Genomic DNA, 27,790 nt, shown 5'->3' on the forward strand with positions numbered 1-27,790 from the left:
TTTCTTTTCACAGTCTCAAAGACGAGTCTTAACAACAACTATAGTGAGGTGATTACTTCTCTTTATGGGGTATCTGATTGATCACATCCAGACGCAAAGTGTGGAATAAAAGTTTTGTCTGACAAGATGTGCAGTGGAAAAGGTAAACCTTTGGTACTTATTGGATTTATCCTCGTGAGTCTTGAAATGGTGAGTTTAGTTTTGTTCTCAAACATTTTTAAGAATGACGTGTCGTTTTTAAAAATAAACCAAAAGCAACCTATTTATCAAATGTTTATTCTTATTTTTGATTATTATATTTTTGTAAGAGTTATACAATTACTTTTTCCCAGACTCGTAACAGACCCACAGAAAAACTATGCCATTATACTTTTAGAACACAGTGTCTTTCAAAGTCTGTCAGCAACTGCAAACTTTCCCTTCTGGATCAATGGCCAGATTCAGAGAGGGTAATGAAATAGTAATGTGAACTGCATACCTATGTTAAATTCACTAGTAACAGCTTCGTGGATTTACCTTACTACTGTACATACCTTTGCATGCTTAAATAAACTGAACAAATAAGTAAAATTGCACATTAGTAAGCTATGTTCACAAAATACAATTTTAAAGAAGTCATTGTTATTACTGCTAAAAGTTAAATGTTCTCCCTTTTCCCAAAATAATTTTTCAATTTGTGTTTCTAATGTTCTATATCTTTCTTTTCAGATTGTTTCAGCTAACACAGGTAAAGTCTTAAAAAGGTATTTTTACCAGTTCATTTTTAGATGGACACTAAAGAACAGAGAAATCTCTGATTACTAATCCAAATTGATTTTTAAATTCTAGTAATGTTGCAAACAGAAGTTTTTTAACTCAAATGAAATCGGACTCAAAAAATGTAAAGAATCATATGTTTCTTTATATGATATAATTAAAAAAAACTTTATTTGAAAAATAGTTACCTATGCTACTATACATTTGCATAAACTTTCTAACATACTTCTTACAATATGACACTTACCTAAGGCTACACTCAGTTTGCACTGAACAGTACCTTCTCAGACTATACCCATTATCTACACAATCTATTCAGTGTGTGTATGCTTTTCTCTGATATTTTGGCCCTCTTAAAATAGCATAATTTTTGTTTGGTTTTAAAAATTAAAGATAAATACGCTACACGATTTCCCTTTTCCCTTTCTTCAATCTTGCGTTCTTTGTGCACCCAGGACTCCTAATGACTGCAGTGTGAGTTTTGGCTGAGCAAGGAACGCAGGATTGGGCTTTTACAGGTCATCCATTTAGTATACATTGTGGCAGTATATATTAGTATATATTACAATATTCTAGATTCCTAACCATTACATAGTACCATAAAGTTACTACAGTATTTGGTGATAGGTTTCAGAGTGGTATTTCTTGTCAACTGTTGTGAATAGACCACTTCCACCTTAATTTAATTGGCTCTTTAGCACTGACCCCAACTTGGTAAGGCAACTCCCATCTTTTCTACCTGCCTATGATATTTTCCACTCCATGCATCCGATTAAGTGGGTTTTAGCCCACGAAAGCTTATGCCCAAATAAATTTGTTAGTCTCTAAGGTGCCACAAGGACTCCTCAATGTTTTTACAGTATTTGGGCAATTACTTCAGCATATCGTATTCTTTTCACAGAGATTTAATAAACCACAGGCCTGATTGTGCAAGCTCTTCTTGTGTGGAACTCTCATTGATGTCAGAGGGGTTTCCATGCACAGAGTGGTAGGATTAGTTCCACTATTTGCAAGATTACAAAAGCCATATGTAAATAATTGCAGTATTGCCAACCTCAGATGTTAAAAAATCATGAGGCAGCCCTCTAAAAATCATGAGATTTAAAAAACTGCCACCAAATTTTGGCTTCTTTTTATTTGCCTTCTGCTTTTAAAGCCTTAGGATGTACTTGGATCACATTTTCATCCTTTTTTTCTGCAACCATGAGAGGTAGAAACTCTTCTTTAAATGAAGGATGAGATTTTCAAATATTCAGAAAGCTCCAGTAGCTGGAGCTTGAGTAAAATAGTAATTATCATGAGACTTGCAATATTATCATGAGAGCTGGCAACACTGTACACTACAGTGTATAATGGATGATAGAAATGAGCAGAAAACTTATTTCAATTATAATTTAATACAAAGTTTAATTTTCTAAAGAGATTATTTTGGGTACCCTTCTTGAGGCCCCTTAAAGGGGCCTGATTTCAAAAAAAGTGTTGAATAACTGCCCTCTGAAAATCAGGCTACTTAAACATTTTCAAGAGTCTTGTCCAAACAGTTTGCCCAGTAGTGTATTTCAGGTTTCAAAGACTAAAATTGGTGTGGGTTTTTTTGTAGGTTTCTCTATATCCATATATAATGTGACATCAAGAAACATTTATCTCAGATGGTCCAAGTTTTCAGGAGCCGTTTCCTACAGAATAACAGCAACCCCCAGAAACACAGTAGGCCACTCTTTGTTGGCACATTTCAGTGATGTTCCTGTTAAAGGCATTCTTACTTCACTAACTCCCAACACTGTCCACACTGTAAAAGTGGAAGCCATTGATAAGAATGGAATTATCCTGGCGGAAGCACAGACTAAGCAGTTAACAGGTTAGTATGGGATGGGCTGATAAACAAGATTTCTGTTGACTTCAATAGGGCCAAGATTTCACCCTGCATATTTTATTTGACTTTTAGGGCTGACTCATACTCATATTGAAGTCCATGGAAGTTTTCCCACTGACTTCAGAGAGTGTGTGTGTGTTTGTGGTGCATCCCTTGCATCAATTCTCACCTAATCACAAATTTCAAAATCAGCTGCCTTGTTTTTAATTGAAGAACACAAAAGTGAGGTCATATAAATGTGAAAAACAGACATTTTATTTCCATTTAGAACCTATTCTGTACTGTTTAAGTTAGCCTTGGGCATTATAGAAGAACCTAGATAGACAGTATTCCCTCTTCCCTGTTCCATAACTGATATTTAGTTTTGAATAAATCAATCATTTGAAATTCCCTTTTAAAATTATTTTAATTGAAAAACTTTAGAAATATCTGTTTTCTTTTCAAAAATTTCAAATTTTTCATCTTATTGAGGAAATAACTAAAATTAAATTCATGGTTATGGTCACCCTGAAAGTTTAGAATATAATCTACCTCTTTTTCACCTCTTGGTTACCTCAGTATGGAAGAAATAGCATAATGTTTTAATGCTCTGTAATGCAGTTCTGAAATAAATAATATACTATGGATCCACTCCTGTAAGCCACGTGGGCACACAGCTCCTTTTGACTTGAATAAGAGTTCCCTATGTGGAAGGTTTGCAGGATTGGTCCCCGATTAAGGGTGAAATCCTGCAGTCATTTATCAGACAAACTCCTATAGAGTTAATTTAAATTTGCACAATATTTTAAAAGAAAAATGTAGAAATGTAGAAAATAGGGTTTTTTGTAATTTTTACAAATGGTGGAAAAGGGGACATGCTTAGCTAATGCTGAATGAAAAAATATTTGGGCCTAATACAGTAGAGATATTGTTCAAGAGTTCATACTTGTGGAAATATTACTCCTGTAATTGCTGCCAAAGTCTCTGAACTCCTGGGTTAGTTGCCTTGAAATTAGTAGTTGTGCTGGTCCAAGCTTACATTCTGGATACATTTTCACTTTACAAAGCAACAGAGAATCCTGTGGCACATTTAAGACTAACAGATGTATTGGAGCATAAGCTTTCGTGGGTGAATGCCCACTTCATCGGATTCTCCCACGAAAGCTTATGCTCCAATACATCTATTAGTCTTAAAGGTGCCACAGGACTCTCTGTTGCTTTTTACAGACCTAGACTAACATGGCTACCCCTCTGATACTTTTCACTTTACGGTTAGTGCAATTGGATCACTTTTTCATCCATTTTGTGAGGTTTCCTGCTCTTTTTGGTCTTTTGCAGCCTTACAACATATGGAACCTGCTATATGTGCTTATTCAAGGCCCAATATCCTGATTACTGCAGTTTAGTTGGGAGAGTTATAACTAGGTACTTGTCTGACTGAAGTACATGACATTTAGTTTTCTGAATGGCTCACAGTAAGGGCTGTTAGAAAAAAGGTTCCTTTAGTTGCAATATTTAACATATAGTATCTAGGATTCAGTCTTCCCATTTTAGATTGTTTTGTAGAAAGCAAAGCTATTTCCTGTTGATTATAATACGAACACTTTCCAGGACTGATTGGCTACAGAGCAACATGGGAAAGATGCACTTAGATTATCTAGGGTGACCATGATCAAAAGGTTGGTATCATCATTAGTAACTTCAATAATGATCTAAAATAAATCCACTCTTGCATGTATTGTTAGTATGTATTTAAAATTGTTTAAAACCTGCAGTAGTAGCACATTTTACACAGGTAAATCATAGTGCTTGTTTGAAAGACTGTAGAAGGGCACAAGTGTCCCCAAAGATGCAGAGTAATTTAGCATCTCCTCTTCCTCAGTTTAGCAGATGATCTCCTTAGGGGGCTGCAATATTCTGGTGACTCAAGCCAGGCTGGGCCATATTTATCCCTGATGCTACTCTAATGAAGTCAATGCTTTAAGGAATAATTTGGCCCACTTTTTACAGCCTTTTAAACATTTGATTTTCTGGCTGCTGGTCATTAGGCACATGATGGATTGAATTAGATTAGATTAGATTAAGATAAAGTAGATATAGCTCAGAGTTAGGGAGACCAAAACCCAGCTCCATCACTCAGTAAGGTACAGAGAGGAATGACAAATTTGCAGGATAGGAACTACCCAAGTGACTATACAAAACAACCGTTCTCTAAAGTCAGACCAACTGAATTGGTTAATGTGCCACCGTTCCCCTTTAAAGAACAATCTGAATACATATATAAATTGCATATCATCAATGCTAACTATTTGCAGTTTTTCATTGCTAAGTGCACTGTGGACACTGAACAAACATTTCTTTTGTTTCATGGCACAAATAAAATCAATTACATTTGTATGGAATTTAAATTTGCTATTTCATTTAGAGAAGTAAAATTAGAAGTATCAAAGAAATTATATCCCAGTTGTCTTGAGCACCTCCTGCAAAATGGTCAATGCACTTAGCACCTGACAGCAGCAGGTCCTTATATTTGAACATGATTATGGATTTTTAACTTACCATAATTTCACTTTTAGCTCCTGAGATACCTGTTATTGACCAAGCTTATTCAAAACTGAGCAACAGTATCACAGTGGAATGGGCAGGTGTTCCTGGGGCTACCAGTTATCTACTGACTGCACAGGATGGAGAGTCTTTCATTGAAACTATAGTCATAAATTCACCAGGCACAGTGACAGGATTGAAGGCTGCTACACTGTACAAAATCACCATCAGATCTATAAACTCTGGAGGAAGAAGCCTACCTTCGCCTTCAAAGAAGGCAAAGACAGGTAGCTTTTGATTTTATATAGCAACTTTCATATTACTAGAGTGCATAACATATATGGCTCATGGAATTTTCTAAATGTATCTTTTAAAATGCTAGTACAGAAAGTAAAAATAGTTCAAGCATTTACTGGGGATGAATTAGTGCAATCTTTTATTTTAAATATTGAACATATCACCACTGCAGTGTTCAAGAATATAATTATAGGTATATAGATGTAGTGGCCTTATGGGCAGTGCATAGGACTGGATTTCTGAATTCAGTTTTCAGCTCTGTTTCTGTACTTAACGTCTCTGTACTTTAATTTCTCATCGGTGTAATGTGAATAATGACATTAAGGCTTAATGTTTTCCAAGAGCTTTACCGTCCTTGGGTGGAAGGCATTATATAAGTGAAAAGTAGACATAGACCCATGCATGTAGTGGTGATACCCAGCTGATATATTACTGTGCCATATGATAAATTGCATTTATCACTCACGTTTGACCAGTTCTCAGAATTTGGCTTTGACTCAAGATGAACAGTATTCAGGCCTGAACCAATGATAAAGTCTAATATCTAATGTCCCATCAAGACTAGAAATGGGAGTTTTATACATTCAGGAAAGAGAGATTCCCAGTCTGTCTGTGGGACACAGCATTGAGAGACTGGGCCTTAAAATCAGGAAATGTTTATGAATAGGTAAATTATGCTGGGTAAATTTTATAGATTTCTGAAGTGTGTAAGTTGTAATTTTTCTCTAAGGCCTGGACAGTTGGCCTTGGTATAAAAAAAATTATTGGAACCCATTTAGGGTGACCTCCATAACTTATGCATGGCGTAAGTAACATAGCTGTCCAAACCCACGTCAGTAAAACGTTTATATATTTCTTTATATATTGTTTAGTAAGTCAGTATAACCTTGTGGCTTTACCTTCTAATAGAAGATGTACACTGACATTCTTAGGGTGTGGAAGGGGTGGGGAAGCAACTGAAAGGAGGGGTAAGATAACAGGACAAAATAAGGGAATCTAACTGACCTCACACACTCCTTTTAGTTGCTTTTCTTGCTGCACTCATCCACTTTTCACCCTTTAGTGTGCCAGTCACTTTCACTATACAAGTCTATTAAATAGTAAATTGGTGCAAACTATGCTAACTTTACCACTTTATTCTCTGATCAACTTATACTATTTACATCACCACTGAATTTGGCCCAGAGACGTCCATGAAAGTTGATTCTGTTTACCCTATGCTGAATTTGACTCTTCTAACTTTTAGACAGCATAGCTATTAATGAAAATCGCAATAGTTAATGTATATTTGTAATTAACAGTCTTGGCTGCTCCGGTCCTGTCTGTAAGTTCTCCAAGTTACAACTCCATAGTGGTGAGCTGGGGAGCTGTATATATGGCAGTTGGATTCTCTGTGTCCATCATGAGATCAGATGGTTTAGGCAGTATGATGAAAGAGAACACTACCCATACCTCCTTGGTATTTACCAGTCTAGATCCAGGAACTCTCTATACCATCAAGGCACATGCCTGGAATGTTAATGGAATACCTGGAGATGATTTCACGTACAACCAAATAACAAGTAAGAACTGTTTTCTCTTCTGAAACCAAAGTTAGTGTAAAATTATAATTTAAAATGCTATTGACAGTAGTATGTGTGTTTTTGACAAGACACATTGGGGGTATATCCTCAGCTGGTGTAAATTGTCCAAATGGAGCTATGACAATTTATGCCAATTCTAGTTTCAGGAAAGTTCTAGAGGACATAGGTCAAATTTTATAAACTTTACTTATGCAGATCTGCCATTGACTTCAATTAAAGTTTTGCCTGAGCAAGAACTGAGTAAAGGAACTTAGGATATGTCCATTAATATTTATATAAATATTAAAATTTCAACAGAAATTTTTGGGTCAGAGCAAAATTAGAGTAATTGTTTAAAAAATTCTGTGCAACTGTAATAGGTGTAAGAAGAGGGCTGAGGCCTATGGCACAAAAGTTACATTTGGATATAATGTTTCCCAAAATTTGCTATGTTTGGATTCAGGGGTCTGGTTGATGATCATCTCTATAAAACACCAGATACTAAGTGTATTTACAGTTGTTTCTAACTAATGTAGGTCCTCATGCACCATCAGATGTTCAAGTTGCTTTTGATAGTGGAACTTTGAGGGCCACTGTTTCTTGGATACCGACAGAGGGAACTTTAAATTACAGTGTGACAGCCAGCAGTGGAGCCTCCAAACTGAACTGTAGCACATCTTCCACTTCCTGCACTTTGTCTTCACTCCAGTGTGGATCTGAGTACTCTGTTTATGTCATAGCCAATAATGGTGCTGGATCCAGTAAACCTACAGATGCAGTGAGTTTAAAAACTGGTATGTGAACTATAGTGACCCTTGTATAGCCCATAATATTATTTCTCTTTTGCCATAAAATGAAAGAAGAAAGCAAAAGTTGCCTACATTTTAGCTTAATATTAAATAGTTTTAGGGGAATTTGCTATACTAATCATTAAGATATTTCAGAACAGTTAAATACTGTCAATGTCTGGCCCTCACGTGGTATTACATTCACACCTTATTTTAAAAGATTCCATTATTAGGTATATAAACTGCCTCATCATGGTTGTTCGTTGCAGCATTCTTTTAAGTGCTGCTGTTTCCATAAAGCAGTCCACTGAAAAACTGTTTTGCTGCTGCATTTTACTTTATGGAAAAATATTTTTTAAAGAAATTGAGCTGTATTTTGCTCTCAGTGACACCAATATAAATCTGAAATAGCTCCACTGAAGTCAAGTAATACAGAGAAGAATCTGGTCCATCTTGTTTATATAAACATATTATTTTTATCTCTGTCTTTTTAATTATTATATATTTGAAAGTTTGGGGAAATCAGCATTGGGCCAATTTTATCTTTACAGGTGATACAAATTGCACCTGTCTTCATCAGCCTGACTTCTCTCAACTCTTGGGGATTTCTCCCCCAGAGGAGGGCAGGCAGTATTTTACCACCATTGCCCCCTAGGGATTATTCCAGGGAAGGTCAATTTAAATTTCCTTATGGGTAGAGGTGCATCCCCTGGCTGCTCTGGCCATGTCCCCTTCTTAGCCACTGCCATCCTTTTTTGGGGGTTGGTTTCAAGTCCCTCAGTGAAGGGGATATTGTAGGCACCTTCACCATTACCTCCTCCTGCAGAATTTCCACTTCCAAGGCCATATGCCAGGATCTGTGCTATTGAAAACTATGCAGACCCTGGGTGAACTTGGACTATCATTTATGGGGAGGTAGGAGGAGAAAGACCCTTGTCTTTGAGTGTGACCTCTACTGGAGCTTCTGTTGCTCTTGTTAAATATTGAGATACTGTGTTTCTTTTATAAGAAAATTAATCCCTATATTGAAAAAAAGGCTCTGTTTCTGTGGTTATCATGTTATTGTGGCACTTAACAGTGTGTATTCTGAAACTTTTGTTGTACTTCATGCATGAAGCTTCACATTTACCCTCTGAATCCTGTGCTAACTTTATTTTTATTTCTTTGGATTATTTTGCAAATGGCATATTTAGATGACAGATATAACAGGCCTGATTTTCCTCTCACACCAGTGAGAATCAGAAGCAACTCCAGTGAAGTCAGTAGAGTTACACCAGTCTAAAACTGATCAAAGTAAGAGGAGAACAGGCCCAATATAAGTAGATGGTGTGCAAGCTTTCCCATACTGAGTGAGAAAGGATAATCTGGTGATTAAAGCACAGGACTATGAGTCAGGAGACTTCTATTCTGTTCCTGTTTCTGCCACAGAGTCACTCTGCAACCTTGGGAAAATCATTTAACCTAGTTGTGCCTCAGTTTATAATGCTGCCACCTTACCCTAACTTACTGCACAGGAGTGTTTGTAAGACTTAATGTGAGCGTATTAGAAAAATGGATTGAAATTGTTCAAAAAATATGCTGTATAAATGCAAAATATTATGAGGTTCTGCCAACATACCCAGTTCTGACCTCCAGTGCTCCTGTTATTTTTGTCCTGGGTTACTCTTAAAACTCAAAGACCACATTTTCCTGTTTATACAATGCCGACCACAATGGAGCCAGGGTCCTGAGTGGGTCTTTGGGTGCTACCTTAAATACAGAGGATGATGATTAATAATGATAATGCAAAATTGGTTGGTGATAAGATTGAGAAGTCTCCAATTCCAGCTAGAGCGGCACCACTACATTGAATTTCTTGCCTGCAATGTAAACCACTGATCCAGGAAGGGAAAAGGGAAACGTTATTAAATCTATGAACCACATGGTCCTCATTTGTGAGTCTTATTTTGGGATGCCACCATAAAATAAAACCGAAGCAAAAAGACCAAGCTTTTTGATGAAGTACAGAGTTAACAACTGATCTGATGCCATTATACAAGGTGTTCTTGTGTCCAGGCCATCCCTTGCCAACTGTTATTCAATCATTTTGCTGAATGCCATCCAAACCTACAAATTGCTATCATAGATATTTCACTTCCTTGTTGAAATACTGCATGATGCCTGTGCTGTCATTTATGAGTGGCCCTTAAAATGGGATCTTTTTCCTGCTTGTGACTGAAATAGCATGTACTTTGTTCTATAGAAATTTTATAAATTATTACGGTGTTAAGTGATTAAAAAAATTAATCGCGAATAATCAGATGATTAAAAATTTAATCGCAATTAATCGCTCTGTTAAATAACAATAGAATACCATTTATTTTAAATTTATTTTGGATGTTTACTACCGTACATTTTCAAATATATTAATTTCAATTACAACACAGAATACAAAGTGTACAATGCTCACTTTATATATATTTTTGATTGCAAATATTTGCACTGTAAAAAACAAAAAAAAATATTTTTCAGTTCACTTCATATAAGTACTGTAGTGCAATCTCCTTATCATGCAAGTTGAACTTACAAATGTAGAATTATGTACAAAAAATAACTGCATTCAAAAATAAAACAATGTAAAAATTTAGAGCCTACAAGTCCACTCAGTCCTACTTCTTGGCCAGCCAATCACTCAGACAAACAAGATTGGTTACAGTTTTCAGGAGATAATGCTGCCTGCTTCTTGTTTACAATGTCACCTGAAAGTGAGAATAGGTGTTTGTATGGCACTGTTGTAGCTGGCATTGCAAGATATTTACATGCCAGATGCGCTAAAGATTCACATGTCCCTTCATGCTTCAGCCACCATTCCAGAGGACATGCTTCCATGCTGATGATGAGTTCTGCTTGATAACGATCCAAAGCAGTGCGGACTGACGCATGTTCATTTTCATCATCTGAGTCAGATGCCACCAGAAGAAGGTTCATTTTCTTTTTTGATGGTTTGGGTTCTGTAGTTTTCACATCAGAGTGTTGCTTTTTTAAGACTTCTAAAAGCATGCTCCACACCTCATCCCCCTCAGATTTTGGACAGCACTTCAGATTCTTAAACCTTGGGTGGAGTGCTGTAGCTATTTTTAGAAATCTCACATCAGTACCTTCTTTGCATTTTGTCAAATCTGCTGTGAAAGTGTTCTTAAAACGAACATGTGCTGGGTCATCATCCGAGATTGCTATGACATGAAATATCTGCAGAATGCGGGTAAAACAGAGCAGGAGACATACAATTCTCCCCCCAAGGAGTACAGTCACAAATTTAATTGATGAATTATTTTTTTAACGAGCATCATCAGCATGGAAGCATGTCCTCTGGAATGGTGGCCAAAGCATGGAAGGGGCATACAAATGTTTAGCATCTCTGGCATGTAAATACCTTGCAACGCCAGCTACAAAAGTGCCATATGAATGCCTGTTCTCACTTTCAGGTGACATTGTAAATAAGAAGCAGGCAGCAGTATCTCCCGTAAATGTAAACAAACTTGTTTGTCTTAGCGATTGGCGGAATAAAACGTAGGACTGAGTGGATCTGTAAGCTCTAAAGTTTTACATTGTTTTGTTTTTGAGTGCAGTTATGTAACCAAAAAAATCTGCATTTGTAAGTTACACTTTCATGATAAAGGGATTTCACTTCAGTACTTGTATGAGGTGAATTGAAAATTACTGTTTCTTTTGTTTATCATTTTTACAGTGCATATATTTGTAATAACAAATAATAATATAAAGTGAACACTGTGCACTTTGTCTTCTGTGTTGTAATTGAAATCAATATGGAAAATGTAGAAAAACATCCAAAAATATTTAATGTTTCAATTAGTATTCTATTGTTATAAGTGCAATTAATCACAATTTTAATCACAAATAATTTTTTTGAGTTAGTCGTGTGAGTTAACTGCAATTAATTGACAGCCCACACACATAATTTATGTTATGAACAAGCACCATGTTAAAATAATCACATACATGTCATCCCAATATCCTTATAAATCCAGATGAATTGCTCTTTTCTAACTGGACATGTGCCAACTATTCAAGCTAAATATATCACACATATTCTATATATCTTTCATTGATGTTTGTGTAGTTAAAATGTTGCTTAAATAAACTCCTGTGAGTACGGTTATAATCTCTTCCTTCCCCCCGTTTTTGTTTTAAATCTGGTTTCTCAGTTCCTTGTGCACCAGGAAGTATAACAATAGAAGAGGACAACCCTGGTAAATTGTCAGTGTCATGGTCTAATGCAGATCTTGGAGATTATTACGTGGTTTTTGTGAAAAGTGATGATGGCTTGGAAGTGCACTGCAACACATCCCATACCCAATGCCACTTCCAATCAGATTGTGGTTTCACCTACTTCATTAGTGTCTTCGCATATAACAAGGCAGGACAGAGTCCTTTAGGGGATATATTCAATTATACGACTGGTAAGTAGCACTTTGTTTATGCAAACATATTTGGTGATTCCCCTAGTAGTATTAACAGTAGAACTAGTTGGAAAAATTTTTTTTTCCTTCAGAAAATATCAATTTTTGGTGATGAATTGAAAGGTGAAAATTTTTGGCCGCTACCCCAAATTTTGTCTAGAAAACTTTTCGTTTAAAACAGAGCATTTACATTTTGAAATGCTGCCTTGGTATTCCATGGGAGTTGTCATGCAAGTGCCACATGCTCCTATTTTCCTGTATGGGTTGGGCTCCGTGATGGACTACATCTCCCATAATACACCACATTCTCCTCTCTTTCTGATTTACTTCAGTACATCTTCAAAGTCCCTGGCCATGGTGTGTCATGGAGATGTAGGGTGGCTGTGGAACTTGGCCTATAGATGCAAATGTTTTGGTGTTCAGTTTTTCAACAGAAAGTTGAAATTTTCTACAGAAAGCAGATACTTGTCACTGAATAAAATTAGTCAAAACCCCAATTTTCCATTGGAAAAAAATGTTTTTGGTGAAAAAGTCAAATTAACAATGATTACCAGTGCTTTAGTAAATATATATTTTTAAAAGGAAAAGGGTTAAACTTTAAAGTGTAGTCAATGTTTATTTGAATAGCTAGTTTATCAGTCAAGTATGCCACCAGCTTATAAATTACAAGGTTTGATCATTCAGTCATTCTAAAACATGTTCAAAAGGTGGGGAAGGATAGTGTTATGGATGCACAGGACTGGAGTCAAGATATCTGAATTCTAGCCCTGGCTCTGCCATAGCTTTGCTGTGTAATCTTGGGTAAGTCCCTGACCTTCTCTGTGCCTGTTTCACAATGTGTGAAATGGGGAAATATCTGATTATGAGGCTTAGTTTGGTGATTCATAAATGTTTGAGAACCTCAAATGGAAGGTGCAACATAAGTGTACAGTATTATTTCAGATTAATGGATTATTACTGAATTATATTGTAGGGACACTAAAGAGATGTAAGAATACACTTTGATTACAAAAAAGAGTATGCAATAGAATTCTCTTTGTCCAGATATCATGAGGGACATGGCACTTTTTTTTGATAGATTAAGTTTTGGATAAATGAAGGACTTCAATGTGGGGAACATAATTCATTTTTAAATTTTTGATAATGGAGGTTTCATATAAGAGGTGTTTGTGTAAACAAGTCACTACCCTGTTTAATATGTAATATTTTTCAGTTCATGGGCGCTGTTGACATTTCCTCTCTGTTTTGGCTTTTTTAGCACCTTGTTGCCCCAGTGACTTTTATCCAGTGTTTGTGTCCAGCGATACAGTTGAAATTGTCTGGTCTCCTGTCCGTGGTGCTGAAATGTATGAAACAAAAGCTGTTGATGGGGTTGGTGTAGTATTGTGTCATGACACTGCCACAATTTGCATCCTGTCTGCATTGCAGTGTAACACCCAGTATAATATCACTGTGTATTCTTACAGTGAAATCAGGGGCAGCAATACATCATGTGTATCTAAATATGTGGCAACAGGTATATAGCTATTTTTCTCACGTCTTTTAACACACGGAATAATTAGCTGTTTGCGTTGTTGTTGTTGTAGTTAGTTAAATAATTAGTTAACAGTTGTAAAGTGCTTTGAAGGTGGAAAACATAATGTGAGTGCTAAGAAAGGTTATTGTAATTCATGGTTGCAAATGAAAAGAAAATCTAATGTCAAGATTTTCAAAAATGAGTGCCTAAGATTGGATTCCTAAATCCATAACCAGGCACCTCAATAAGTGGCGAGGTTGAAAGCTGCTAGGTAATCAGCACTTCTGAAAATGAGATTTATGATTCCAGTATGTATATTTATATGCAAAACCTTAACATGTCAGTTTTTCAAGAGTTTTTCCCTGTAAAACTCATTTAAAGTTTATATGTTCATAAACTGTTCCAAATTAGTCAAAGATTATTGATTAGGATATCACTGTCAGAGTGAGTTTGTCAAATATCTACAATAATCTGCAGTTATTGACATAACTTCCATTTTATATTGTATAGCTATGTACTGATAATAACACATCTTAAATCTCCTCTATCTAAAATCTTTCAGCTCCATGCAGTCCTGAAATAAAAAATGTCTCCCAGGATGATCTTTCCATAATTAGTGTGCACTGGCAGGCCAATAATGATGAAGCTATATACACTGTTACTGTTAGAGGAGAGGCTGGATTGTGGCACTGCACAAGTTCTGGAAATTCCTGTAGCATAACTGGTCTTCCCTGTGGATCAGTTTTCTCTGTTAGTGCTGTGGCAATTACAACAGCAGGGCAGAGCTTACCTAGTTACAGTGTTCCTTTAGAGACAGGTACGTAGCAATCAATATGTAATTTAAAATATAACCTTTACTTTATTTATATATATATATAGAGAGAGAGAGAGATAAAAATTCTGTGCTAAATGTGTGTGTCTGTATGTCCATGTGTTGTTTTTTTTTCACAATGTATCTACATGTATTACTCTTTCCTACTGAATGGAATGGCATCTGCTCAAATGTGTGTGTGTGTGTGTGAGAGAGAGAGAGAGAAAGAGAGATCATGTTACTCTTTAGTAGCTGAATCCTGCTGATAAACCCAAATACAGGTACTTATGTTTCCTGGGTCACTGCTAATTAAGCTATCATGGCATAATCTCTTTATGCAATGCATGGCTTCCTTTTCAGCACTTTGATTCTTAATGTGGCTGAGAAAACCACTGAGATACTGATGATGCATTGTAGATATTTTTTTATTACCAAGATCTACCAGCTGGAACAATCTTCACATAATAATCCTGGGGTAATAACTGTCTCACACAATGGGTGAAGAAGGAATAAATTATTTATCTTATGCTGTTATTCTATATATTAGACGTTAGCTACTGTAGCATGCCGAAATTTAATATCTGACTATTTTGGTAACATTAGCTAAAAAGTACTTAGTTTTCCTCTTTTTTTTTTAAATTGCTACTACGATTATTTTTCTTCCTAAGGGCCTGACCCATCTCCCATTGAAGTTAATGAAAAGACTCCCACAGACTTCAACAAGAGTTGGATCAAGCCTTAAGATCAGAAAAATGTGGTTGACAAAACTGGCAGTTTTTGAATAGATTTTAAATAAACCTCTATCCCGATATAACGCGGTCCTTGGGAGACAAAAATTCTCACCCTGTTATAGGTGAGACTGCATTATATCGAACTTGCTTTGCCCCCCCCCCGTTCCTTGTTCCCTGACCACCCCCTCCAGAGACCCCTGTCCCTAATCATCCCCAGAACCCCACCCCCTACCCAACCCCCTGCTCCCTGTCCCCTGACTGCTCCGACCCCTATCCACACCTCCCACCCCCTGATAGGCACTCACTGGCAGCAGCGGGAAGCGGAGTAATATGGCCCCATCCCACTCTACTCCGCCACCTCCCAGGCGCAGTGCTCCACTTTCCGCTGCCGGTGAGTGTGGGGAGGTTGGGGAAAGGACGCCCCCCGTACTCATCTGTGGCAGGAAGTGGAGTGCGGGAGCTGGCAGAGTATAGCGGGCTGGGGCTGGGCTGCTCCGCTTCCCGCTGCCCGTGAGTGCGGGGAGGTTGGGGAAAGGACGCCCCCCCCCTGTACTCACCGGCGGCGGGAAGCAGAACGATGCGGCCCCAGCCCACTCCGCTTCCCTTGCCCCAGCCCCAGCCCCAGCCGTGTCACTGGGGGGGTGGGGCGGTTGGGGAAAGATCCCACACTCACCTGTGGCAGGAAGCGGAGCACCGTGGCTGGGAGTTGGCAGAGTATAGCAGGCTGGGCTGCTCCACTTCTGCCGCTGCCGGTGAGTGCAGGGGGGATCCCTTCCCCCAAACCACCTTCCCCGAGCGACACAGCTGGGGCTGGGGCAAGGGAAGCAGAGCGGGCTGCTCCTGGCCCCCTGCTAATTCCCCGGGCCACTCTGGGACTGCAGGGCCCCCAAAATTGCCCCCCCCAGCTCCTGCCTCCTAGACCCTGGTGGAGTAAACCCTGACCGCCCCCAAGACCCTCTGCCCCTTACCCAACCCCTTGGCCCTGGCCCGGCACCATTAACACGCTGCTCAGAGCAGTGTGTCAGGCTTTACCGCTTTGTATGCGAACCCGTGTTATATTGGGGTAGAGGTGTAAACTATTTCTAAAACAAAATAATTGACTAAAATATCTGCTTAGAACCTCAGTGGACACAATAAAGTTGATCTCCCTTTCTTTGTTTCCTTTTAAGCTCCTTGTTGCCCTAATGATCTGACAGTAACTCAAGTGATGCAGTCTATAACAAATATCAGCTGGTCTGTTGGGGCTGGTGCAAAGACCTATATAACAATACTGGAATCACTGAAAGGACCAGCCAGGTGCCACACTCTCCAAAACCACTGTCTCCTGGGATGCATTACATGTGGCACCAACTATACAGTGGCTCTGAAAGTGATTAGTGAAACTGGTTTGGCCTCATACTGCACATATCAAGACTATTCTTCCAGTATGTAAACGATAAATGGAATTGAAAAAAAAAATCAGAGTATAGTAGGCGGATGATTTATTTTCATATCAAGGTTGTATGTGAGATTAAAGAAATTGCTAAAACCCTTGCAGTTCCCTGTTTTAAATAGTTAAATATACTTAGGATGAAATTCATGCAAGGCCCTCTGTATCACTTAAACTTCATGGTAGGGCTGCACTGTGGGGGAACTGAGGCAGACTGTGCAAGGGGACTTTTGTACTCTTTGTGCACTATGGAAGGGGGTCGCACAGCAGATCCAAACAAGCCAATATCTACTTGAAGTTTGGAGATGGGAGAGAACATAAGAACGGCCATACTGGGTCAGACCAAAGGTCATCTAGCCCAGTATCCTGTCTTCCAACAGTGGCCAGTGCCAGGTGCCCCGAAGGGAATGAACGGAACAGGTAATCATCAAGTGATCCATCCCCTGTTGCCCATTCCCAGCTTCTGGCAGAGGCTAGGGACACCAAGAGGTTCTACAATTGTGTGAATCCACTAGCCCTAACATTCCCCATAGTGGGTGGGGGCACAATAGTGACCAGTATTCCAATGTATGATATTAAACAGTGTCTGGAGAGGGGCTGTATTCCAGCACCACAGCTTGTTTGGAGGGCGACTTCCATTCCCTTATTCCCCACCATTGCCTTGTACAATTACCCTGACTTTGTGTGAGATGATGAACCTTTGTAGTTCGAATGTAGGTGTGAAACCTGTTAAGAAAATTTATAATTTCCTTTCAAGAACAAGCATAATCTGTAGTTTAGACTTAATCTTGTTTATTTTCTTTGTTAGGTGCTTGCTGTCCTTCTGGGGTGAAATTATATAGACTGGGCAATAATGGTATCCGAATATACTGGCGAGCTTCTGCAGGGTTGATAAGTACAGATCTATATGGATCAAAAGGCAATTTCACCTGTATCCCTACTCCAGGTTTGAATTATTGTGATGTCACCGAGATACCTTGTGGGGATGTCTATACAGTGGTAGTTTCTCCTGTTCCTGAGAAAGGATCAAAGATTACATTTTGCCCTAAAAAAATATATTCAGGTAAAACTCAATGATAGACCTTTTAACTATGTATATTTTGTTAGATGCATTTCAGTGTAATTTAATTTATATAGGGCCAAATTCTGGCTTGTAGTTGTGTCTTGTCATATTCCAGAATAAGAGGAAACAAAGATACAGCATGGAGCAGAAGTTTTCTATCGCAGTGCTGGCTCACCACATAACCCACATAACCTGAAACATGAGGGGCATTTCAGGGTCAGGGCTTAGAAATCAAGGACATTTTCTGCTTATGTGCTTGGCTGTAAAATGACACACCCCAATTCACATGAATTTCTCTTGATCCTGACATGAATAATCAGTATTGGAGCAAAGGGCTGTGTGTGTTGAGTCTGGATACTAGTGGTTGATGTAGATGGAAAGGAATGACAATAAAATGCACAACAAGGCTGCTTTTTGCATCATGCTTTACTCTTTTGGGGATCAGTTTTAGTTGCTGAGTACCAAACTCTTATTTTTTTTCTTAGTCTGCTTTTAAATTAATGTAATTCTTCATCTGTACTGGTTTTTAAATACCTCAATGCCCTCTTTTTAATTTAAAAAAAAAAAAAAAATCAGAAGCAACACTAATGAGCCACCCTTATAAAAACAAACTGTCTCTACAATCTTCCTGTAAAAATTATGCTTCATATTAGCAGAATTATCTTGCAAGCACTGAACAAAAAGCCAAACAAACAATGATTTATTTGTTCATGATAGACATCCAAATCCATTATGGAATTATTTTTAAACATACTAAACTTTAATGAGATTGCCTAGTTGTATAATATGGCCCTTACTATACAAATTGCTAATGTTTTTCAGCTTATAATTATACACTTAACTTTCATGCCCCTTCTTTGTATTTCATTCTAGTGACCTGCTCTGGAAGTTCTGTTGGAATGGGTACGAGAATGCTGTCAGCATTTCACCTCTAATGAATATGATGGTTCTAGTGAGATATGTTTCTCTTAGAATGAAAGAGTACTTTATTTTTAAATAACATTATTATTTTCTGGCAGGGGGACTCTCTTAATTCTATCACAGATAAAATATTTACTCCCAACATAATATGTATTACAACTTCTATAAGCTACATTGTATAAAACATATATACCATGGCTTAGATAGCACACAGTATGACTCAGGAGGGAGTGTGCAAAGATGGTTTTGGTCCCCTCATGTTGGGGTCACTCTATGCCAATCCAGTCCTCCAGTGTAAGTTAGAATAGCCAGAAGGCTGCTGTTAAATACAATGCCTGCCAAAGGCCCCAAAGGGCTCTTATAAGAGCCAGGGATTGCTGAAGTCCTGGGAAATCCTAGCCATATCCATTTTCTCGGGGCACAGCCCCTACTACAGTTGTAAGAAGGAGGTTGGCAAAGCACCTTTATGCCAACTGTAGAAAACCAGTGGATTCCCCTATATGGTATTCACCCTGTGCAAAAAATGACTTAAACTAGTGAGAGAATCTGTCCGTACACATGTCCAAATGAGATCCATGAAATTAACTGAAGACATATTATAACAGCACAGACATGTCATACATTTATCTTGTGTCTATCTGCCCAGTGCCCAATAAAATGCAAATTTTGAACAGCGCGTAAAAACCATTGGAACATCTTCCATGAGGATGTGGTATTCTGGTCACTTAAAGTCTTTAAATCAAGACTGGATGTCTAACTTTCCAAAATTCTGAGGCGTTTCGACCAGCCACAAACAAAAAGACATGTCAAGGAAATATTTCATCATTGTTTCCCAAATGTGCAGTTCACACCCACAAATTACACTTCTCTGAGGCCCGGGAGAGGCAAGATTCAACTTTGAGCTACTAACAGCATTTTCTAAATGCCACAGCTGTGAAGTTTGAGCTCTCACAGCCTTACAGAGGTAGAAACAAGAGCTTTATATCATTAAGGAGATTTTCTCCTTTCTAATCAGAACCAGCACTTACCTCTGCCCTTCCAGGGTTAGAGACACTACACTTTAAAGTTATGTCACCTTTATATACAGAAAAGTTATTTTACAACTTTTGGAGATGGCTTCCTTTGAGCCTTGCACAGTTGGATTCCTGGCAGCTAGCTTTACAGGCAGAAGGTTACCAAAAAATGGTCCTAATTTTGTAAAACTCACAAAAACATTCCTAAAATACTTTTTCTCCAACATATGTGGCACATATAGAACTCGTGATTGGTGTGGTGTGGTATGGTATAAATGCTTTACTGGTGTTTGGTTGAGGATGGTGCCCATCTGTGGCATCACCCCTCTTGTGTATTGGGACCATTCCAAACTCATTCACATAAAGACTTGTTAACAACATAAATAAATAAATAAATTAATGGAGATATCCCATCTCCTAGAACTGGAAGGGACCTTGAAAGGTCATCGAGTCCAGCCCCCTGCCTTCACTAGCAGGACCAAGTACTGATTTTGCCCCAGATTCCCAAGTGGCCCCCTCAAGAATTGAACTCACAACCCTGGGTTTAGCAGGCCAATGCTCAAACCACTGAGCTATCCCTCCCCCATCATGTATTCTTAAACTCTAAATAGACTTAAGTGGGACTCCAATCACCACCTACACAGATAAATAGCTGTATGTATCTTGAAAAATTAGATTATGAGTATGTTTTACAAATATTACCTATATTTTGGCCTGCAGCCATATCACGTCAGGCTGTATTCGCACTAGTTCTTACAAGCCAAGTAGTGTCAGGCCTAGTCAGCACTTAGATGGAAGACCTTGAAAAACAGAGTGCTAGTAGAAGGGTGTAGATGTGTCATGTAAGGAACATTATACCCTCTGAATCTGTACTGTCCCAGTAGCCTAGCATAGTACTGCAAGACTTTTATACTCTTACATGAGACCTAAAACTGAGGTTTGAACCACTCATGGTCAGCAGAGTCCATGGCACTTTTTGAAAGTGTGTGTTCTATCTTTTAGAGCCTGGCCAAGTTACAATTATTTATTAAATTGAAGTATATTGTGCCACTGATTTTTGAAGCAGCACTTACTTTCTGCTAACAAATTGGTGACACTGTATGGTCCACTCTAAGTTTTTTGTGTGGTTTCAAATGAATACAATCTTTCCATTCAATTTCCTGACTGAAACTGCTGGGGACACCAACATAAGCAACTATTCAAACATTTATTGAATGCGTTGGTCATTTATGTTTTTCTCTCACCTGAATTTAACCCTCTGAATTTTTGTTGTAGTGATCTATAGAGGAAAGAGAAGTGCAGAATAACATTTTTCTGGATGGAATCATTGGTTCAGATAAGCAGGTAAGAAAAAGAGTTTGTGTTACTTGAATCACAGTGGAGCTTGAGGAAGTGGGGGCTGCTGTGGGGAAGTAGCCCAGAGGATTATATGCATCCTGTTTCTAAAATATCAGCTACTATAGCTAATACTATTAGGCTCCCTGGGCTCTTCCCTTTGCCCCCCTGATTAATCACCGAGACTGGGAGACAACAGACTGTGCAAGGGAGGATAGTTTCTCCTCACCTCCCTCACTGGCTTATGATGAAAATGGCTCTCTTGCCTCTAGAGAGAGAAGGGCTATGTGGAGGGTCACAGTGAGCCTCTGAGGCTAGCGAAATCCACCAGGAAACACAGGACCTATGGAGACAAGGACAGAGCTTTGTTACAACAGTCAATAATAAGAGCTGCACAGGGGTGCTAAGTGTGGGTTGCTAATGTTAATCTAAGTAGTAGGTCTATGTGCAATAAAAGCAGTTCTGGAAATAATTTGTCAGTGAAGTGCTGTCAAAATAAAATAAGCAGTATTAAAATTCTTGAACTATTTGGATTTTAATATTTGGTAGCAGTTTAGTCCCACAAAATAGATTTTAACCATCACCTCCCCCCAAAAAGGGTTCAAGGCCTAATGTTAAAATGTTTGTTGATTGACACAATTAAAATGAAAATAGGCCCGATCCCCCTAGCAATGTCTTCTTTGAGCAGAGGTGACTGTTCAGCTTGTGGATCTTGGGAGCGAGCCAACATGCCATCTCCCCCCCTCCCCCCAACCTTGCTGTAATCCTATGGCAAGGATGAGGCTTTGCAGCTGGAGAAGTAGTGGCTGTTATCCATACCACACATTGCCTCCTTGGGAGAACACACAAATAATGCTGACCCTTGCTCTCCTACTTCATGGTTATGAATGAAGTGACTATCTCATCTTAGAGATAATTTGAGGGCAATAGTCAGCTTGGAAAGTGATGGAGCAACAGACATTGGGATGCATGCAGACATTGGGGCTGGCCTTAGCCTCTGTGGATCCCTCAAGACCTTATACAGCTTTTGGACTAACGGGGTTGGGAAGGCAACCCTCCACATTCCTACATAATGATGCTGTGGAAGCTTCATGAATGAGAACTTGAAGTTTCCTCTTTTCTTTCTGGAGGCTTTATAGAGAAACCTTGGGAAGCTTTATTTTATTTATAAAATAACCATTCCTATGCAGTGTGGAAACTCCAGCAGGTCACCATGATTTTAGTTCTTGACAACTGGAAAAATGAAACTGACTGGAAACAAAAGTGAAATTGGCAGTGTATATAGTTTCACAGGACAACCTAAGTGACATTTAAAAAGTAAACACCCCATAACGGGAGAGAGTACATTATAAGCATTCTTTCAGGTTTAATAAACCTATCTGTAACACAGGTACAGCATTTATTGGGGCGGAATAGAGGGAGAGAACCATGTTTTGCCTTCAGAATTGCACTACTTAGTAAGAAATAGCTAGTTTTTATTTCCAATTTAGGGTTTGAAAAGGTAGAACGTAGACATTAGTGTTATTCTGTTTGGAAGCTTTGCTACCATGCACTCAGCTGTGGCCCACTGGGGATATTAGTTGGTGGTTCCTTCACTGAAGCATGAGCACAGGCATGTAATTGGCATGGTTCACTGCCCTCCCCCACATTTGCTCCTTTTGCAGCATGAAGGAGACCCTGGCATGTGCCAGGTTGCAACCCCTTTTATGGCTGCTCCAGAACCTTCTCTTTAGATTCTGGTTGCACTTTTCCCCCACAGCTCCTGATCTACACTCACCCAACCGTAGCCCCACAAAGTTAAAAGATCTCCTTGTCAATGACCTCCTAGTCTTGGTCAAGGTGGCCATCCACCATACCAGGAGTATACTGGACAGGAAAGTACTCTGAGACAGGCCTATTTCTGCTCTTCCCTTAGATCATGTATCTGGGCAGTTCCCCTGGGCCACATCCACTGGTGGGGTCTTCAGAGGGGGGCAGGCTTGTGCCTGTCCACTCCCAGAAACTCAATAGGTACCATGGACTCAGTCAGCCACTGTCACTAAGCTACCTCTCTTCCCCAGAAGTTCATAATATGCAGGCAGTGAATTTGTGCCAACAATTAATAAAGCCTATACTCTATTACATTTTTGAGCCACATGCCCTCTGAAAGCTTCTCTGTAGAGTCTGGAAGTTTGGTAGGGACGGCAGTTCTCTCACCTCTTCCAGATGTAAGATAAGTTTAGATTGGTGCATTGTACCTGTTTTTATAGATGTAGAAAAGCTTACACGAGTGACGCTCACCAGCTGAAGGCCAACTGGCTTTAGCGTGTAGGTTGCATTCACTAGTGGCTCCCAGACTTTTAACCTATTTTTTTTATCCTCCAATTGAAAAATAAAAACAGGCTGCAACCACTTTTGAAAACTAAACCATACCCTCAGGTGTATGGAACCCATCACCTCATATTTTAAGGCACAACTTTTAATATACATGTCTTCTGCATCCTCCCTTAGGCTAGTCCTCATGTGTGGCTCTCTCTCCCCACCCTCCACGCACATACACAGAAACATGAATGCAGATCTGCATTACATAATCCCTCTCATTTCTGACATGTTTTGGTAGGCTGTAAAATAGTTAATGTTGATATTTAAAGTGTCATTCTTGGCATGTAAGTTACCACCCATTGAGATGAGTCAGTTCACAGAGAAAAATTATTGCAGAGGAGGGGTTATACTGGCTTTGTGCTTTGAAAGTTGTCACCATTACAGCTACCAATTTTCTTTAAAAAATTAAATGTAGAAAACAATGGATAAGTCTAGCTACGCTGCTCCATAATTTTTGTACCTCATATCCTTGTAATGTTATCTAAAGAGGATGTCTAGCCATTAGTTTTAATGAAACCAGTAGCACAAGTTTAAATGACTTACAGATTTTCTATAGCAAAGGTGAAAAGTTAAGTCCACATATGAATTTTTTGTTAGTAAAGTAGCAGGCTGCATGAATAATATTAATAAAGTGAGAAATCAATAGAATTTCAAGAAAAATACTGCTAAACAGTGTAGGTACACTAATTGTAAATGAATACCTTTATGATGGTCCTTGATAAAATCAAATTACATTGAATCAAAACAACCAGCTGCATAAGATTTGCATATCTTAATTACATATCAGCCCTCATTTAAACTCAAACATACTTAATAAAAGACTGAGAATGAGTAACTTTAATTAGAATTAAATATGTAGTAGGTGAATAGCTACAAACAGCAACGTACTCTTTAAGGAATGAAGGTTACTTACCTTTAAGCAGAGTTTTTCAAGATTGAATATATGTAGTCTTACTCCCCACTCATGTTAACTCCTAATGGCAGCTGGGGCACAATGCTTCCTTTTATAGCTCTGCCTTCAGAATTTAAGAATATCAGAGGTGGGGAGGGGGCAAGCACTCAGGTACTACTATTAAAAGGTTCCACCATCAAGGCATCCTATGACTAGAAATACACAGATTCCATCTCTGATTACTACTGTGTCTAAACAATTGGGTTTGGTGTTTTTTCCCCTTCACAGACACTATGGAGTCCTCATCTACTGTGTCCCTTGCTTTCTATCTATTATAGAAGGACAGTATATATCTGCAAAACCTCTTGCTATAGTAGGCCCCACTACTGCAAGATTACCTGAGCCCCACTGAAGTCAGTGGGGTTCTGTGCAGGCACAGGTCTCCATCCGTGCAGCTCATAAAATCTTTGTAAAATCTAGGCCTTTCCAGACAAAATTGGCAGGCTCACCTCACCATTAACCTAGATTGGGGGAGGAGGAGGAGGAAGAGGGATGTTTAAAGAAGCCAGGCATTTGAATGGATCTGCCAAATCTTCCAAGATTAGAGTACAGACAGTGGGACAAATCATGCTCACTTAGCACTATTCACATGAATAAGTTAAGCAAGAGTTGGCTCCTTGTTGCTCCACATTATAAAGAACCACAAAGTGCAAGTAATGTATAAACACACAAGGCTTTTCTTCTTGTCTTTTTACAGCGGAAATTTAGCTGGGTCTGGAATCATTTACAGATAATGGGATAACTAGTATAGGATTAGGGCATCATAAATACACACAAAATGAAAGCTGATGGAGTGATCTTTATTCAAGCCCCTTACGACCATTTGCCTTTAACAGCAATTTAAAATACACTTGGAGGTGGAAGGGGGAGATTTAAGGTTTCAAACCCTCACTCACCCTAACGTTGAGTAAGCTCCCACTACATGCTTCTGAGATGTCCCAAGAAGTCCTCCAATAAAAACAAAATTTATATTCCAGATATTTACCAAGCCAACTGAAATACAACAAACAAAAGTAGTGGAAATTAACACTGGGTATGTCCCATTCCACACCTAGCAGGACAGGCAAGGCTTAGCTAATGTGGCCAATGGCAATACAGTTCCTTGGGTCATGCTGCCAGGAAGGTGGCACAAAGAGATAAGTCTGTAGATGGCTATATAAGAACTAGTTATTAATGTGGGCTTGTAATTTTGATTCCCCACCTTCCCTTGGGTTCAGCTGGGTTGGGAGACCACAGAACCTGCATTTTCCAAAACCTTTTCCCTTTTAAGTGAGGCATTAATCAGAAGCACTACCATATTTGCTTTGCATAATTTTATTGCCCTCATTCCTTTCTCCCCCACAGGTTTTACCAGGAAAGGGTACAATACTGCATAAAGGATGGCAGGATTTATTTGTAGTATGTTTATCTGTTCTAGTGTTTGGCAAGGGTTCAACTTCTATGCCTTTCCCCAATTTACATTAACCATTGTATTAAGTGGCATCTCATCTACTGGAACAAGTACTTGAAATGTACTACTTGCCACATATAAGAAATTACTGCATTAAAGGATTGAACTCTAGGCATTTAGAGCACACTAATCACTGAATTTTTAACTGAAAAATACTATGATTATTGTATACAGCACTGTGATGATACTCTCAGAGGAGAAAATGCCCCATCATTACTGGACACCAATCACTAGACTAGACAGTTAAAGAGGAACCTCAGACTTAGAGAATTCTTCCTGATTTTCTTCAGCCAGAGGGATGCCAACTGAAAAACAGGGTTCTGAGCACATGGTAATCAAGTCATGAAAACAGAAAGCTTCTCAGCACATCACTTTCTCTCTCACTTCCATCCTTCCAGATACACACTTTTTGCATGAATAAAGTAAAAGTTCTATGGTATGGAATGCCTGGTCAAGATTCTGAATTTAAGAGTAATGCTTGGTGTTCTCATATGCTAAGCAACCAAAAGGGCAGCTGAGACCTACTGCCAAACTATAGTCTTCTTGCATTGGCTGGTGGTCTGCCAAACCGACTCAGAGGGTGACAGCTCTTAAATATCATTAAGACGACTAAAATACACTTAATTTTTTCATGCAAGCAAACTTTAGTTGGCACAAGGTGATTATGATCACATGTGAAAGGGGAGATTATCCATAAGAAACTCTATTAAAATGTGAATCCAAAATCTGAAAAATGAAAACACGTGAGGCTGCACTTTTAGAAGTTCGGGTATATTTGCATGTTCTCTTGAAAGCAAAAGTTTAGGATTTTATTCACTTTTACCTGGCAGATTGTTACTGCTGATGGTTATAAAGGATATAGTAATTCACTGGCAATGAATCAGCATGCAGTATTGTAAATTACAAAGCAGCATAGGTGTTCACTTCTGGAAACTTAAGCCACTATTTACTTATGGCTACAGCCAAATCATCCACAACTTTTATCCACCATATAAACTATCCAATTTGCTATGATTGAGAGATTCTACACAGAATTACAGGACTACAACAGGGGTTCTGCACGTTAGAAGCAAGGCAGCAGTGGCTGAGTTGTGGAAGAGGCACCTTAGGCCTACCAGTGTTGAGCACCCAGTGTTACCAGTTTTTCACTAAACTATGTAACCTTGCAACACTGTCTCCTTATTTTCTAACTTAGAATATCAGCGTTGGAAGGGACCTCAGAAGGTCATCTAGTCTAACCTCCTGCTCAAAGCAGGACCAATCCCCAGACAGATTTTTGCCCCAGATCCCTAAATGGCCCCCTCAAGGATTGAACTCACAACCCTGGGTTTAGCAGACCAATGCTCAAACCACTGAGCTGTTTTCATTCATTACACCATATCTCCAGTCAGACTGTAAGCTCTACAGAGCAGGGCATGTACTTATTTGTCTGAAGTATCCACCATAATGTCTGTATTACTGAATGGAATTTGAAGAGTCACATTATTTAACCAAATGTTAACAACAGAAACCTGGTCTCAATCAGAACAGCCAAGGAGGAAAATAAATGGAAAGATGTGTTAACAGACTTATCTACTAAGCCATATCCAATTCATCAAGAGAAGTAAAACTTTTTGCAAAGAGCCAGGCAACGACTGAGAACAGTACAAAAGAGGAGTAGCAGTCAATCATTTAAAGCCAAGTATCTGAACTGTCAATGTTGTTGCTAGCCTCCCCACCCCATAAAACAAGTAGAAACTAAAATAATCAAAATCGCGAATAAGATGCTGATTATACATTCATCTTCTGATTAAAAAGCCTCAAATGTTTTGTTTGTTTGTAGTTTTTAAAGGAAGAGAACAAGATAGAGGGCAACAACAGTCTGGGTTTTCTACTGCAGTGGATACTCTTACACCCATACAAGTTTCTCCCCAAACTCAGATTTCAAACTCAATTACCTATTGATTTAA

General features: G+C 38.7%; 1 protein-coding gene across 3 annotated transcripts; it reads left to right on the top strand.

The window, feature by feature from the left end:
- Nucleotides 1–38: 38 nt before the first annotated feature.
- FNDC7 (fibronectin type III domain containing 7) lies at nucleotides 39–27,636 on the top strand. Of its 3 annotated transcripts, none has more exons than XM_034780061.1 (14): nucleotides 39–189; nucleotides 709–727; nucleotides 2,357–2,614; nucleotides 5,185–5,439; nucleotides 6,751–7,011; nucleotides 7,548–7,805; nucleotides 12,005–12,259; nucleotides 13,518–13,775; nucleotides 14,338–14,592; nucleotides 16,487–16,741; nucleotides 17,555–17,809; nucleotides 18,683–18,712; nucleotides 21,019–21,087; nucleotides 25,736–27,636. In XM_034780061.1, exons 1-13 carry the CDS (start codon nucleotides 127–129, stop codon nucleotides 21,048–21,050), a joined length of 2,454 nt encoding a protein of 817 aa, XP_034635952.1. In that variant the 5' UTR covers nucleotides 39–126; the 3' UTR covers nucleotides 21,051–21,087; nucleotides 25,736–27,636. The 3 variants fall into 3 exon arrangements, with proteins under 3 accessions (XP_034635952.1, XP_034635953.1, XP_034635954.1); XM_034780062.1 differs by having other exon boundaries at nucleotides 26,016–27,636; XM_034780063.1 differs by lacking the exon at nucleotides 13,518–13,775.
- Nucleotides 27,637–27,790: the final 154 nt, after the last annotated feature.

The sequence above is a fragment of the Trachemys scripta genome, chromosome 8, assembly GCF_013100865.1.
Source record: "Trachemys scripta elegans isolate TJP31775 chromosome 8, CAS_Tse_1.0, whole genome shotgun sequence".
Taxonomy (NCBI): Eukaryota; Metazoa; Chordata; order Testudines; family Emydidae; genus Trachemys; species Trachemys scripta.